Source organism: Eubalaena glacialis, chromosome 15 (assembly GCF_028564815.1).
Source record: "Eubalaena glacialis isolate mEubGla1 chromosome 15, mEubGla1.1.hap2.+ XY, whole genome shotgun sequence".
Classification (NCBI taxonomy): domain Eukaryota; kingdom Metazoa; phylum Chordata; class Mammalia; order Artiodactyla; family Balaenidae; genus Eubalaena; species Eubalaena glacialis.
Window position 1 is genome coordinate 83,440,173 of NC_083730.1, and position 14,996 is coordinate 83,455,168.

Here is a 14,996-nt window from a genome sequence, read left to right on the forward strand (position 1 = left end):
GTCCCGACCCTAAGCCCATAGAGGGAGCATAGCACGCCCCAAACTGCACACCTGCTGGGGACAGATGAAAGATGAACCCAAGCTCGAGGGGCCTTTAGGTTAAAGGACAATTTACAGACTCATTCTCTGAGCTACCTGGGAGAGGCAGGGAGGTCTAGAAAATAGGTCCTCTCTGGGCTTGGAATTCCAGACCAGACACTCTGCCTGAATAGAGCACCTTTGGATAATTATCATTATTAACTGTCATCATCATAATAGAAGCTACCATTGGATAACACTTCCTATGAGAGTTTCCTCATCTGTAGAATGGGGATCATCGCACTACTCTTACCTCACGGGATTGTTGGTGAGGATGAAGCAAAGCTAATGTTTGTGAAGCATTTGGAACAGGGCCTGGCATGTAGCAAGCGTTATGTAATTGAGAATCAACATTGAAAATATAGAAGTGATGGTTTGCTAAATGCTTAAGGAGGATGACCTCATGATACATCCCTGAGGAGGCTACTATTACATCCATTTTACAGGTGGGAAAGCTGACAGCTCAGAGCCACCTGGGGAAGAAAGTGATGCCCTTCAGAAGGCGCAGAAGGCAAGCTCTGAGAGCTTGAGGATGCTGGAGGCTTGGAAGGGGGGATTGCAACCCAGGGTCACCTGCCTTCCAATCCACTGGCTCCCGTCTCTCTCCTCCCCTTCCGCGGGTCCCCACTGGGGAGGCAGGATGCTGCAGGCTCTGGAGAAGGTATTTCAGGAGGGTGATCTGAGCCCTCAGCCAGGCGAGGGTTATTAATAGCCAGGCCTTAGTGCCCCGCTAGGGGCGGGCAGGCTCTGGGGGGAAGGGAGCGGGAGGGAGGGCGGAGCTGAGCCCAGCCGAGCTGGGGGAGGAGAGTCCGGAGAGGCTGGCAGAACTTGGCCGTGAAGGCCCCTCCCAGCCCCCCGGGAGCCCAGCTGTCCCCTCCGCGGATTCTCTGGGGCTGGTTCATCACCTCTGAATACTCCTGTGACAGGAGGTGCTTGCAGAACCCGCCTCCAGCCCCAAGCAGGAATAAATAGAAGGCACCCAGCCCAGGAGAAGCAAGAAGTTTCTAGACCTGCGTTCCCGGCTTATTAAGCTCTCCGCTCCACTCAGCGGCTCTGGCTGAGAGCCTGGACGGCCTGGGTGGACGGTGGCTGGCTGATCTCCGGTGAGGCTGTGTGGAGAGGGGTCCTTGAGAATTCTGCTGCACCAGCCAAGGGTCGCCTTCGGTGGCTAGAGAGTCTTGCGGGGCTGGGACCCCAGCCTGGTGTGTGCCTCCGTCCTTGGCAGTGGCATTTTCCGAAGCTGAAGAATAAGCTCGGAAGGCCAGTGCACCCACATCACCTTGCTGTGTGACCTTGGGCAGGTGGCTCCCTCTCTCTGAGCCTCTGTTTCCACTCCAGCTCAGCAGCCGCCATGGCTGATGGTCAGATGCCCTTCCCCTGCCATTACACGAGCCGACGGCGCCGGGACCCCTTCCGGGACTCATCCCTGTCCTCCCGCCTGCTGGATGATGGCTTCGGCATGGACCCCTTCCCCGACGACTTGACTGCCTCTTGGCCCGACTGGGCCCTGCCTCGACTCTCCTCCGCCTGGCCGGGGACCCTGAGGTCGGGCATGGTGCCCCGGGGGCCCTCTGCTGTGGCCAGATTTGGGGTGCCTGCCGAGGGCAGGAGCCCGCCCCCCTTCCCCGGGGAGCCCTGGAAAGTGTGTGTCAATGTGCACAGCTTTAAGCCGGAGGAGCTGATGGTAAAGACCAAGGACGGATACGTGGAGGTGTCTGGTGAGTGGGGGGCAGGGGAGGGGGTGTAGACCTCAGACCCGGCAGAGCCAAGAGAACGCTCCTTTGGAGGGGACGCTGTGGTCGCATGACACAGGTGACTTCAGGGCTCCGGAATGCAGCCCATAAACGTTCTCTTTACAGAAAAGCTCTCCTCTTCCAGTTCCTAGGGGGATTTTTAACCTGACTCAGCTGCTGGGGCCTTTGGGTGCTGCATCAGCCAGCCAACAGGCAGGGGAATAGAAATCACGTTGCATGTCTGTCCTAACAGAGAGAATTTAATATAAAGAATAAGTTTAACAGATATAGGAGTAAAAAGCCAAAAAAGAAGTGAGGTTCATGCACCCAAGCATCACGACACAGTCCAGAAGGGGGTGTTTGATGCTGTGTAATGATAGTGTTAGTAACTAGCTCAGGTTTCAAGAGAAACACCTTCCCTTGTCCCAGATGAGGAAACTGAGGCATAATTGTCATTATAAGGCTATGACATGGTAACCCTGGTTGAGCGCTTACGGTCTACCAGGCACCGTGCTCAGAGCTTTACCTGTGGCATCTCAGTGAACACAAGCAAAAGGGCTGGGGCCTGTCTCCTCTTTTTTACAGATGAGGAAACAGGCACAGAGAGGTTCAAGTAACCCACCTAAGACCACCAAGGATTCCACCCCCGGCTGTCTGGGAGTTGGGAGGCCAGAAGCAAATTGACAATTTGTTGAGCACCTACCAGGTGCCAAGGGCTACAGCTTTTATATTCCTGCTCTCAAATAATCCTCACTCCAGCCCTGAGAAGCAGAGGTGGCTAGTCCCATTTTGCAGCTGAGGAGGCTAAGGCCCAGGTGGGCACTCGTCCAAGGTCACGCCGTGAGTTAGCAGCAGGCCGAGTCTGGGCCTGCCCACATCCCAGCCTGGGAGAGGGAACGTTTTGGGGAAGAGGAAAGAGGAAATGGACGCTCAGTCCCTGCGAAGCAGGGCAGCAGGGGAAAAGCTTTCTGTCCCTTCCCTCCCAATTAATGTTCCATTAAAAAGCATGTTCCTGGCAGGCTCTACCGGCTGGAAAATCAATAAAAGCCATTGCAAACAGGCTGGGTAGGGACTAGCCCCAGCAGAGCAGCCTTCAGGGGGAGTTTCAAAGGCTCCCAGGGCAGAATTATAAACATCAGAGGCTCCGGAGGGTGTGGTGGGCCAGGCGGCATTCTGGGGCCTTATGTGGGTGGAGGGAGATGGCCAGGGCGCCAGACGCCTGAAACCATTTCTCTGGGCTTTGTTTCCTTATGTGGAAATTGGGGTTCGAATGGCTACACGGCCTAAGGATTTTTGTCTTAGATGACGCATGTAAAGTGTGTACTTAGTGCCTAGAACACAAGGGATCGGCATTGTTTTGATGTTACTAGAACGCTAAGGCCCCAAAACATACATACATACATACGTACATACATAAATGCTAGATGTTCTTTGAGACCCGGGTTCAAATCCCACCACCGCTGTTCAATCTCTGAATGGATATGGACAAGACAGTCTTTTCACTGCTCTGAGCCTCAGCTTCCCCATCTGAAGAGTGGAGATCATAATAATATCCATCTTGCAAGGCTGCAGGGAAGATTAAATGTGTGCAGACAATCCATGAGAATAAATGCAGACTGTCTGTGAAACGGAGCTAATACTAGTGTCTGCCTGGCACTCTGCAAACAAGGTGATTATTATCACTGCTTCTCCTGTCTTTGTTTTAATTAGGGTTCCAGAGGCTTCCACCCCAGGGTGGAGGGTGTCCCATGCCCTGTGGCCCCTCCAGGAGAACTCTGTCCAGCCTGGAGAGCTTTTTCCTCCATCCTCCTTTCTAGGTGGGGTCTGGCAGCTCCAGGCTGAGATCCCAGCTGAGTACCTTACTAACCCAGAGGCTTCGAGTGGGTCACAGAGCCTCAGCTTCCACATCTGTAAAATGGGGTCATTGGGGGCTTAAATAAGACAAAGACAGACAAAGCGTTTTCAGGTTGAAAATGCCTCACAGATGTGCACTTAGCAACGTCGGCTTGACAGAATCCAAATCCCCCAAGAATACATCCAGAGATTTTTATAACAGGGATTTAAAAAATCAAATCGATTATCAGGGGCTCCGTTTAAAAAGCAACTTTCAAGGGACGTGGGAAGTCAGATCAGTCTCCCATCCTACCTCACTTAATGACACACCCATTCTTCCTCAAGCTGTTTGTGTAGGGCACTGTGCTAAACGCAGCTATATGTTGGTTCACTGGTTCCTCACATGGACTTCCAAGGAAATATGCGTAGGTTTGTTGCACCCATTTTACAGATGAGGAAACTGAGGCCCAGAGAGACTAAGTCACCTGAGATCACCTGCTTCTCCATGGCAAGGTCTGAAATTCAAAGCCAGGCCTGCTTAGATAGTTCCAAGTCAGGATGGCTGGATCTGCTTCTAATTGAGTGGCCTGGGACAAATCCTACCACCTCTTGGGCCTCAGCTTTACCCTTGGTCTTATGAGGAGTTGGACTAGGTCAGTATTTGCCAAATGGTGTGTTTTAAGATATCACTGGGCATCTGATAAATGCAGGTTTCCTCACTGCAGGACTTATCAGAGCCTTGAATTTGCTAATGGCGTTTATGAATCTCTGAGAGGTAGCCCTGTCTTATCTGACCACATATGAGTGTCTAGGCCCAGGGAAGTGTTTGGAAAATGCTGGACTAGATGGTTTCCATCATGCCTCACATATACCCCTCCTCCACCCTGCAGCCACCAGCCAAGAAATGTTCTCTTCATGGGCCGCTGGCCCAGGCCCTGGCCGAGGAAGGGACTGGAAAGCCAGAGGCTTTATTCCACCCCCTCTCCTTAATCCCAGGGCCTCTGCCTCCCCTGGAAACAGCACCTTCTTTCTTCAGCTGGGCCAATGGCTTTCCCCGAAGTGCTGATGCGGCTTCTTGGCACCTACATTTCTCAGTGGCTGTGAGGGACCTCTAGCTTCCCCTGGCCTCCAGATGGGTTAGTTTTTTTTGTTTTTTTCAAAATAATTGCTTTTTTGTTTACCAACATAAAATATTTCCATGGTAGAAAATGTAGACAGGAAAGCAAAATAAGAAATTAAAAATCAGTCATAATCCTTAAGCTGCCCCAGTAAATAGATATCCAAATAACATGCAAATTAAGCTTCAGCAGGGGCCTCCTAGCAAAACCCTCTTTCACCCAGCTTAACCCCCTCCCCCAAGCCCCCCTTTACGGAGCTGCCTTTGCTTAGAGATCCTCCCCCACAACCCCAGTACCTATTTTCAGAGCATGGACGGAGAGGTTTAGCTTCTGAGGATCAGTTTTTTCCCCCAGTATCAAAATAAACCACAAGCATTCACCTTCACATGGTATTTTTACAACTTTCAAAGCAATTCTGTGACTCATCGGCTCCTAGGAAGTTGTTGTCATCGCCATTGTAGAGAAGAAGAGAGATGTGCTGGGAAATGTCAGAGCAGGGACTCCAATCCCCAACCCACATCCCTGCCTTGGAGTCTTTGCTCCAGCACTTCCAAGCTGTGTGACCTGGGGCACATCACTTAACCTCTCTGAACTTCCATTTCCCCATCCACAAAATGGTAATAATAAAAGTACCTGCTTTCTAAGGTTTTTGTGAAAAATGAACAGTTGATATCGGTAAGGTGCTTAGAACAGTGGCGGACACCAAGGAAGTGCCGCAATATAAGAGTTTGCTATTATTATTCTGACCATCACCATCATTATCATTTACTATTGCCAGGACACCAAGTGTGCAAAAGGGCTGAGTCAGAGGCACTGGCCTGTCCCCAGGGGAAGCAGGTCTCCGGAGGCCCAGGCTTTGGGAAGGGGACCAGGGGACAGACAGTGTTCCTTTGGCCACAGGCCTGTATCAGAGCTGGTCAGCTGGTGGTCACGGACTTGGCAGGTCAGAATAAACTCTCTGAGCTTCAAGAGGCAGCACGTTGGCAGAATAGTATGTTCTGGTTAGCCAGACACTCCCGTTGAAAAACGAATTCCTGTAAATGTACCCCTTTCCGCCCAGCTGGTGGGAGACTACGTTAATGCAGCCTTTCCTAAGGGAAATTTAGCAACATATAGAGCAAGGCTTCGAAATTCTAGAACTTGGAATTTATCCTAGGAAGTCATGAGGCCGGGTGTGAAGATCTAGCTACAAGAATGTTCAGTACAGTGAGGTTCTTTCTGATGTCAGAAACCCTCTCAGTGCCCCAAAGCCGGGGATTGGCTAAATGAACTTATATCTCCCTGCAGCCATTAAAAGTCAGGTTGGCAGTGAATATTTGCTATAATATGGAAAAATAATTATAACGTGTCAGTAAGAGAGAAAAACAAGTTTCAGGTGTAACATACAATATGATCTCATTTGATAAAATGGGTGATATACGTCTATACTATATAACATGTATGCATTTCTAAGTAACATAGAAAAGTCTGGAACATATACAAAAATGTGGTTTCCTTGGGGCGATGGAATTATGGAGGGTTTTGATTTTTTTTCTTTCTTTTCTACATTTTCAAACATACACATGCGTTATCTTGTAATCAGAAAAAAAGTTATTAATAAAGGAATAATGAATAATAAAAAGGTAATGAATAATGTAATCACCTATAAATTATCAGCTTAAAATCTTGACTGCAGTAAGACACCATATTACACAAGGTTATTTACAGTCTAGATTCCAAAGCCCCTCAGAAGGATGTCCATGGGTAAATGAGGGTTCTTGGCCCTGGAATGTGGTGCCACAAATGAGGAACGAGTAATAATAGGAGCCTAATTGCTCTGCCAGGTGCTAATCCGATTTGTTTAAAGAGAAATTAGAGATACTCTCCCCATTTAAAAAAAAAAAAAGTGGGGATGGGCCAATGGGCTCAGAATTTGTTACATAAATTGCAGACGACAGCCAGTTTGCGCCTAAGCCTTCTTGTAATTTCATATTTTTCCTTCCTAAGGAAAGAAAAAAAAGCCCTCGCCTGCCAGCCTGGAGGAGGGGTGGGTGGAATTTCACATCCATGGTGACTAATGTGTCATTTCTCAGGGAAAGCCCCCTTTGGGTGTTGTTTTCTTTTAGCAGGTTGAAGCATTCTTTCCAGGCAGTTCTTTCAGGACTCAGTACAGATAACGGGGCCCAAATAACTAACTAGAAGCTGGAACAGGCGGAGGGGCATCGGACCCCAGCTCTTGGCTTCGATTCCAAGAGTTGGTTCTGAGACTGGGGCTGCCATGCACTTGCTGGGTGCCCTTAGACCCATCCCTGGGCCTCAGTTTTCACATCGGTAACTGAGGGAGAAAGAGGCCCATCCTCAGAGCTGGGAAAGGGCTCTGTGCATTATAAAGCCAGCTGGGTGGCAAACTAGCCCCACTTTTTTCCTCTCACCCATTCTGGGATGTTGGCCTCAGGGGTCTCCTGGCTGGTTAGGAGAGAGGGGTGAGACGCAAGGCTTCGAAGATGCCGTGCCACATCTTAGAAGACAGGAGATAGACTGTGATTTCCTAAGTCTAACGCATAATCATCTACAAACCACGGTCAAGGCCTCCTGACCTGCCTGTTGTCTTACTGCATCTTCACGACAGCCTGGGAGGTGGTATCAAGTGGGTCCACTTAGCAGATGAGGGACCAGAGGCTCAGACAACTGGAGCCTCTAGACCAAGCCCTGAGCCACACAGCGAGGCCGGGGCAGGTTTTACATCTGAGCCTGAGTCCTGAATGATGCCTGAGGGACATAGCCGCTGACACATGGCTTTCTTCTCCCTTCCAGGTAAACATGAAGAGAAGCAGCAAGAAGGTGGCATTGTTTCCAAGAACTTCACAAAGAAAATCCAGTAAGTAACCTGGCAGTTGGATTTCAGGGTAGGATTGGAGTGGAAGTGGGGATGCCTGGGACCTGAGATCTGGGGTCTCTCCCTCTTGGGCATCTCTACTTCAAGATACACCCCCCTGCCCCCGGGGCAGGGAATTGAACCCTTGCACCTAAAGGGGAGAAGGTATCACAGCAAACGTGCAATAGGTTCCCAGAAATGGGGGCGCATAGATTGTGCCAAGTCATCTGCTCAGTGCCCCGTGGGGTGGGATTAACAATCTCATTTTGTAGGTGAAGAATCCGAGAATAGGAAAGGCAAGATGACTTGTCCACAATTCCACGAAAATCAGGGCACTCGCCCACCCATGTGATATGATGCCCCAGATTCCCAAATAGAATCTTTCGAAGGCTGCTTGTTCTAAGTCTCCCATGGCCAGGAGAACGTGCGCCTTCCCTAGAGCATCCATATGAATTAGGCTGGAAGGTGTCCTGCTGTCATCACTACTCACCACCTAGAGGGGTTTTCAGGCTGAGAGATTGGGACAAAGGAAAGGCCAGTTTTGCTGAGGGGAGTGAGAAGGGCTGAGGCCGGGGGATTATGCAAGTAGCAGGAAGACCAGCAGGCTGAGCCAATGAGTCAAAGCCACACTGAGGCCCTGATGGCAACAACTGTAGCGAGAAGAGACTCACCTTCCCCCTAATCAGCATCCTTCCACTATGTGCACTTCTGGCTCCAAAGTCTTTTCCCAGTCCCATTTCACCTTTGCAGCAAAGGTATGCAGTGGGGAAAAGAGACATTACCCTCCTTGTATTATGGGGAAACTAAATCTCCCAGAAGTGAAAGGACATACCCAAGGTTCTTCAAATTAGCATTTAGAACAGCCCAAACAGACCTTTGAACTCTGAGTTCACCGTGTTCATTCCTTGAGCAAGGAATGCCCTTTCCTCACCTGTAAAACGGATGGATGCTGATTCCAGCCTTGCCGAGTTACCAGCTGAAAAGGAAATGAGATCACTGCACTGTGATGGGCACACAGCAGGTCCCCATAAGTGGTGGTTTGTTGTTACTATTATTGTTGTTGTTACTGAATCTTAACTCCTCCCCTCGCCCTGGCAAAGATATCCTGTGTCTGGAGAGATTGCACAAGCCGAATTCTGAGGCTGCTTTCAGCTTTAGGATTCTGTAGTCCTGTCTCTCCTGCCATGTGCCCATTCCTAACCCACCGGGCGCCTCTGGAGTACTTAAAAGGCTGCAGCCACTTCCTGATAGGGCAAACGCCAAACTGTTCTTCTCCGCGCTCCCTGGCTCGCCTGCCATCCCCAAGACCCACACCTTTCCCTAGTACCGCAGCCAGCAGGAACAAACATTGCTGATGGGGGAGAGAGGGAGGGAGGGAGCTGATGTTTCTTTCTTTCTTTTTTTGTTTTTAATAAATTATTTAATTTATTTATTATTTTTGACTGCGTTGGGTCTTCGTTGCTGCGTGCGGACTTTCTCTAGTTGTGGCGAGCGGGGCTAGTCTTCATTGTGGTGCGCGGGCTTCTCACTGCAGTGGCTTCTCTTGTTGCGGAGCACGGGCTCCAGGTGCGCGGGCTCAGTAGTTGTAGCTCGCAGGCTTCCATAGTTGCGGCTCATGGGTTCTAGAGCGCAGGCTCAGTTGTTGTGGCGCACGGGCTTAGTTGCTCCAAGGCATGTGGGATCTTCCCGGACCAGAGCTCGAACCCGTGTCCCCTGCATTGGCAGGCAGATTCTTAACCACTGCGCCACCAGGGAAGCCCTGATGTTTCTTTTAAGAGACTGAAATAAGGTCTCAGGATGGAGTCACAGACAGGGCAAAGCTGTGAAAGGGACTGAGCCGGAAAGAAGTCAGCAAATTCATCATCTCTAAGAGACAGCCATTTCCATGGATCTCACCATCTCCGAGGCCTCCGGGAAAACAGCTTGCTGGGAGTTACTTGACCAGATAGAAATGCCTAAAGCTGCTGGAGGCTCAGCAGCTGAGCTGGGGTGGTTGTTAGGACACTGGACTAACATGGCCAGAAGCCCCCCAGAGGCTCTCCTTAGTCAACGAGCCATCCCGACCCTGTCCCTGGACCCTCCAAGCCTCCCCGCATTCCAGCGACTAAAGGGCCCCCAGGACCCTCCTCCATCACTTCGGCATGGATCCATCCATTCTGGTTGGTCCAGCTGTGCCAGTTGTTAAATATTTTTGAACCTCGCCTCTGAGTGTAGGGAGTCCCAGCTCCATGACTGAGTGGGTGACTTGCAGCAAAATGCTGAACTACTCTGAACTTCTGTTCCTGTATCCCTCCTTCCCTCAGGATGGGGAATGAGAGGATGTGTACAGACTCAGTGCCCAGCCCATGGGAATTAAAATTATTAAAGATTCCACAAGGCTGGAATCACACAAGAGCAGCTGGGAGTCCTGGGACCTCCTGGGACCTCCTGGCTCTGCCCAGACTCCAGACACCAAGCAGTGGGACTGGGGTTTGGCATGGCTCTAGCCCCATCTCAGAGGTCTCATTGCCTCTCCCAGGAAAAGCTCCAGTCAGTAGAGGACAGGGAAGCTCCTTCAGCCAGGCTGAGATCCTTCCTTGGAGAGATCCTCCCAGACAGGATGCTCCAGCCGTTTGCCTCAGCCACGGCTAGGAATTCTTCTCAGCACATACATCCCCATGTGAAAAACCCCGTTTTGACTACATGAGGGAGAGAGGGAGAGGTCTTGGAATTTGCCAGTCAGGTTGGGTGCAGGGCAAAGCCTGGAGATGGAGGTTTTTCCACACCCAACTGGAGTGAGAGGCCAGGGGATGCAGGAAGTCATCAATGGAGGATGCCCAGAACCAAAGCAGACTTGAGTGTCTTTGCTCCACATCTTCCCTGGTGTCTGTCTGATCTACCATTTAGTGACCCCGGTGGTGTGTCAGGAGTCATGGTAAAAGATCTACATCTAGAGTTTTAATTTTGTTTCATCTTTAAAAGGATGCTATAACCATAAACAAGATGAAAAGATAACCCTCAGAATGGGAGAAAATATTTGCAAATGAAGCAACTGACAAAGGATTAATCTCTAAAATTTACAGGCAGCTCATGCAGCTCAATATCAAAAAAACAAACAACCCAATCCAAAAATGGGCAGAGACCTGAATAGACATTTCTCCAAAGAAGATATACAGATTGCCAACAAACACATGAAAGAATGCTCAACATCACTAATCATTAGAGAAATGCAAATCAAAACTACAATGAGGTATCACCTCACACCTGTCAGAATGGCCATCATCAAAAAATCTACAAACAATAAATGCTGGAGAGGGTGTGGAGAAAAGGGAACCCTCTTGCACTGTTGGTGGGAATGTAAATTGATACAGCCACTGTGGAGAACAGTATGGAGGTTCCTTCAAAAACTAAAAATAGAACTACCATATGACCCAGCAATCCCACTACTGGGCATATACTCTGAGAAAACCATAATTCAGAAAGAGTCATGCACCACAGTGTTCATTGCAGCTCTGTTTACAATAGCCAGGACATGGAAGCAACCTAAGTGTCCATCGACAGATGAATGGATAAAGAAGATGTGGCATATATATACAATGGAAAATTACTCAGCCATAAAAAGAAGGAAAATTGAGTTATTTGTAGTTAGGTGGGTGGACCTAGAGTCTGTCATACAGAGTGAAGTAAGTCAGAAAGAGAAAAACAAATACCGTATGCTAACACATAATATGGAATCTAAAAAAAAAAAAAAGGTTCTGAAGAACCTAGGGGCAGGACAGGAATAAAGACTCAGATGTAGAGAATGGACTTAAGGACATGGGGAGGGGGAAGGGTAAGCTGGGACAAAGTGAGAGAGCAGCATTGACATATATACACTACCAAATGTAAAATAGATAGCTAGTGGGAAGCAGCCGCATAGCACAGGGAGATCAGCTTGGTGCTTTGTGACCACCTAGAGGGATGGGATAAGGAGGGTGGGAGGGAGACGCAAGAGGGAGGAGATATGGGGATATACATATATGTATAGCTGATTCATTTTGTTATAAAGCAGAAACTAACACACCATTGTAAGCAATTATACTCCAATAAAGATGTTAAAAAAAAAAAAGAGGATGCTCTAGAGTAGGTATTATTAAGCTCATCTTGTGGATGAGAAAACTGAGGCTCAGAGGATGATGGGACTCAGGTAAGGTCACTAGCCAATAATGAGCCGGTCTGGGACTTGAACACAGGTCTCTCCACCTTCCAAGCCCATGACCTTCCTACTTGGTTAGGGGAAACCAAATGAGTGGTTCACGAACCATCTTCAACTATTTTTTGCCTTCTATGCTTACGTTCCCATACTATTATTTGCTCACGACTTTTTTTCTTTTCGATCAACTCGCTTTTGATAAGGTTCAGTTCTCATCAGTCAAACGTTCACTGAAGGAGACAATTGTAAAATAAATCCAACGAAAGCAAAATGTGGTTAAATTCTAACTAGGCAGTGTTGCCTGCCTGAGGGTCTAAGTCATAGATTAGCTCTTTCTTTGTTAAAAGAGAGAAAATAGCAAGAGATAGAGGCTAAGGTGTTAAAGGCATGTTAACACAGAGCTGAGACTTTCCCTTAGATGTAAATGAAAGATCTGCAAGAGGATTGAGGAGGAATAGCTCTCCCACCACGTGTTTCAATATAGAGGTCACCTGGTGAGAGCCCTTGAACAAGTCTCTTCCCATCTCGGGGCCTCAGTTTCCTCGTGTGTAACATGAGAGCATCGTCCTGGACAGTCGAGATCCTTTCGGGCTCTGACATTTCATGGGTCAGTGATTGTGCTAAAATAGTCACAGCTGGGCTTCCCTGGTGGCGCAGTGTTTAAGAGTCTGCCTGCCAATGCAGGGGACACGGGTTCGAGCCCTGGTCTGGGAAGATCCCACATGCCGCGGAGCAACTGGGCCCGTGAGCCACAGCTACTGAGCCACAGGCGCGTCTGGAGCCTGTGCTCCGCAACAAGAGAGGCCGCGATAGTGAGAGGCCCGCGCACCGCGATGAAGAGTGGCCCCCGCTTGCCACAACTGGAGAAAGCCCTCGCACAGAAACGAAGACCCAACACAGCCAAAAAATAAATAATGTAGTCATTAAAAAAAAAAAAAAAAGTCACAGCTGTCAAGATGCTCACTCGTACAGCCAATGACTCCAATAACAATGTAGAAGGTGAGGCTGACTGAACACTTCCTGTATGCCAGGCACTGCGCTAAGCCCTTTGCTTTCATTATCCTACCTAATTCTCACACCACCCTAAGAGATAGATGCTATTTTTAACCCCCTTTTCCTATAAGGAAATAAGTTCAGAGAGGCAAGATCACTAGCCCAAGGTCGCGCAGTCAGGAAGAACCAGGATTTGAACTCAGGTCTGCCCGCCTGCAAAGTCCATGCTTGTGGACCATGGCTGCCCTGTTATATTGTCCCAGGTGTTCTGTGGGTTGGCGTGCAAGGGGTTAAACAGAGTCAGCCCATCCCCAGCCCAGAGAGGGAGGTCCAAACTCTTGGCCTTGTCTCTACTTCAGAAGTTTGGCTTGGCAACTGCCCAAGTTCCCTTTCTCTTCCATTTTTCCCTGCAGGTCCCTTGGTAATCTCTGTGGCTCAATTTGGCAGGAGTCTCCCTGATAGAGGAAGTTCATGTGGCTACAGGTGGCTGTTCACAGCAAAAAACTCCCCAACCCCTCCAGGAAGGGTCCTGCCCATGACCAGAATGGGCTCACCTTACTTCCTGGGTCTTTCATCAAGACCCCTGCATTTACAATAGTCAGAGCCAGCCTGGACCAGTGATCTATGGGGATTGAACCTTCTGGCTTTCCCTACTGTGGACCTGTTTTCAAAAGTCTGGCGCCTGGGGAGACAGAGGAGCATCATGATCAGCTACTCTGAGTGTGGAGACCTGGATTCCAATTCTATTCCCATCTGCTGCTTGCCGGCTGTGTGACCTTGGGCAAATCAGTTCACCTCTCTGATCTCAGTCTCCTCATCTATAAATTGGGGATAGTAGTGGAACTTGCCTGCTGGGATTATTATCAAAATAATAATCCCACCAGACAATATCGAAAATATTTTCTTTCAAATGAAATGAGAATGTCTGGCTATATTAAAAATAATAAACGAATCGTGTGTTTCTCCTAGGCTTCCTGCAGAGGTGGATCCCGTGACAGTATTCGCCTCGCTTTCCCCAGAAGGCCTGCTGATCATCGAAGCCCCCCAGATCCCCCCTTACTCACCATTTGGAGAGAGCATTTTCAACAACGAGCTTCCCCAAGACAGCCAGGAAGTCACTTGTACCTGAGACCCCAGTCTTGGCCCTCCCTTGTTCCCTCCCCAACCCCTGGGCTTCTTTGATTCCAGGATACATTACTTTAGCTGAACTCATAGATTTAGTGCGACTGAAATGTTGGGGGTCAGGGTGGATTGACCAGATTCCCTGGAGAGTGTAATAGTAGGTTTTTCCGCAAGATGACGCAATTGGCAGGTCGTGTTCCGCTGCATTAGGCCAAGATGCTGGGATTTTTTCTTTCTTTACGTTTTCTATCGTGATGAAAATGTTGCACATTCTACAGCTGCAAAACAAATAAAAGGGGACATAACATTTCACATTGTATCTTACCTTGCAGCTAATGCAAGAGTTGCTTTTCTCTGGGGACCTCCCCATCACCCAGGTTCCCATTCTGGGCTCCCAGTGTCCATGCCTGCCCCAGGGTTTGGTTGACGGAGCCCAGTTGCTCACACCACTGTGTTTCTGCAGACCTGGTTTACACAGGGTTATAGACAGGTCTTACATCCCCATATGGGATTTATCCAACAACCACATGAAAACAAACAGTGCCTTCTGCCCTCCACCCAGACATTTATAGCACGTTCCCAAGCTGGCACTCCCCAAGGACTCTGGAAGCCCCTTAGTTTATTCTCTGGCTAAGGTCCCCCCTTTCTTGTGTCTCCTATGTCCATGTCGGGATTTTTACAGAGGGGGCTGTCTCCAGACAGCTCCACCAGGAACCAAGCAAAGGCCAGACTGCCTGGCAGGCAGACTAGTGGTACTGTGTATATCGGTGGGACATGTGTGTCATTGTTATTTGAATTGTGCTGTTGTTTAGGGGAAAATAAAAGTAAGTAATAATAATAATAATAATAAAGGAGCTGATGTTCTTAGCCTTGTGTGTCGTTTTGATGGGAACTAAATGCAGTACCACTTAGATATGCCGCATCAATTAGGGATGCTTGTGGCAGCAAATAATAATGCCCAATGCATAGTGGCTTAAATGACATAAATATCTGTCTAACTTCACAAGAAGTTTAGATATGAGTGATTTCAGAGTTACTTTTTCAGCTGTTATGCCACCAAGAACCCAGAGTCTTTCTATCATTTTCCTCTGCCA

At 48.8% G+C, this 14,996-nt stretch overlaps 1 protein-coding gene across 1 annotated transcript; it reads left to right on the forward strand.

Moving 5' to 3' along the window:
- Positions 1–1,103: 1,103 nt before the first annotated feature.
- HSPB8 (heat shock protein family B (small) member 8) lies at positions 1,104–14,748 on the forward strand. The gene is made up of 3 exons (XM_061169903.1): positions 1,104–1,796; positions 7,556–7,619; positions 13,750–14,748. Exons 1-3 carry the CDS (start codon positions 1,430–1,432, stop codon positions 13,907–13,909), a joined length of 591 nt encoding a protein of 196 aa, XP_061025886.1. The 5' UTR covers positions 1,104–1,429; the 3' UTR covers positions 13,910–14,748.
- Positions 14,749–14,996: the final 248 nt, after the last annotated feature.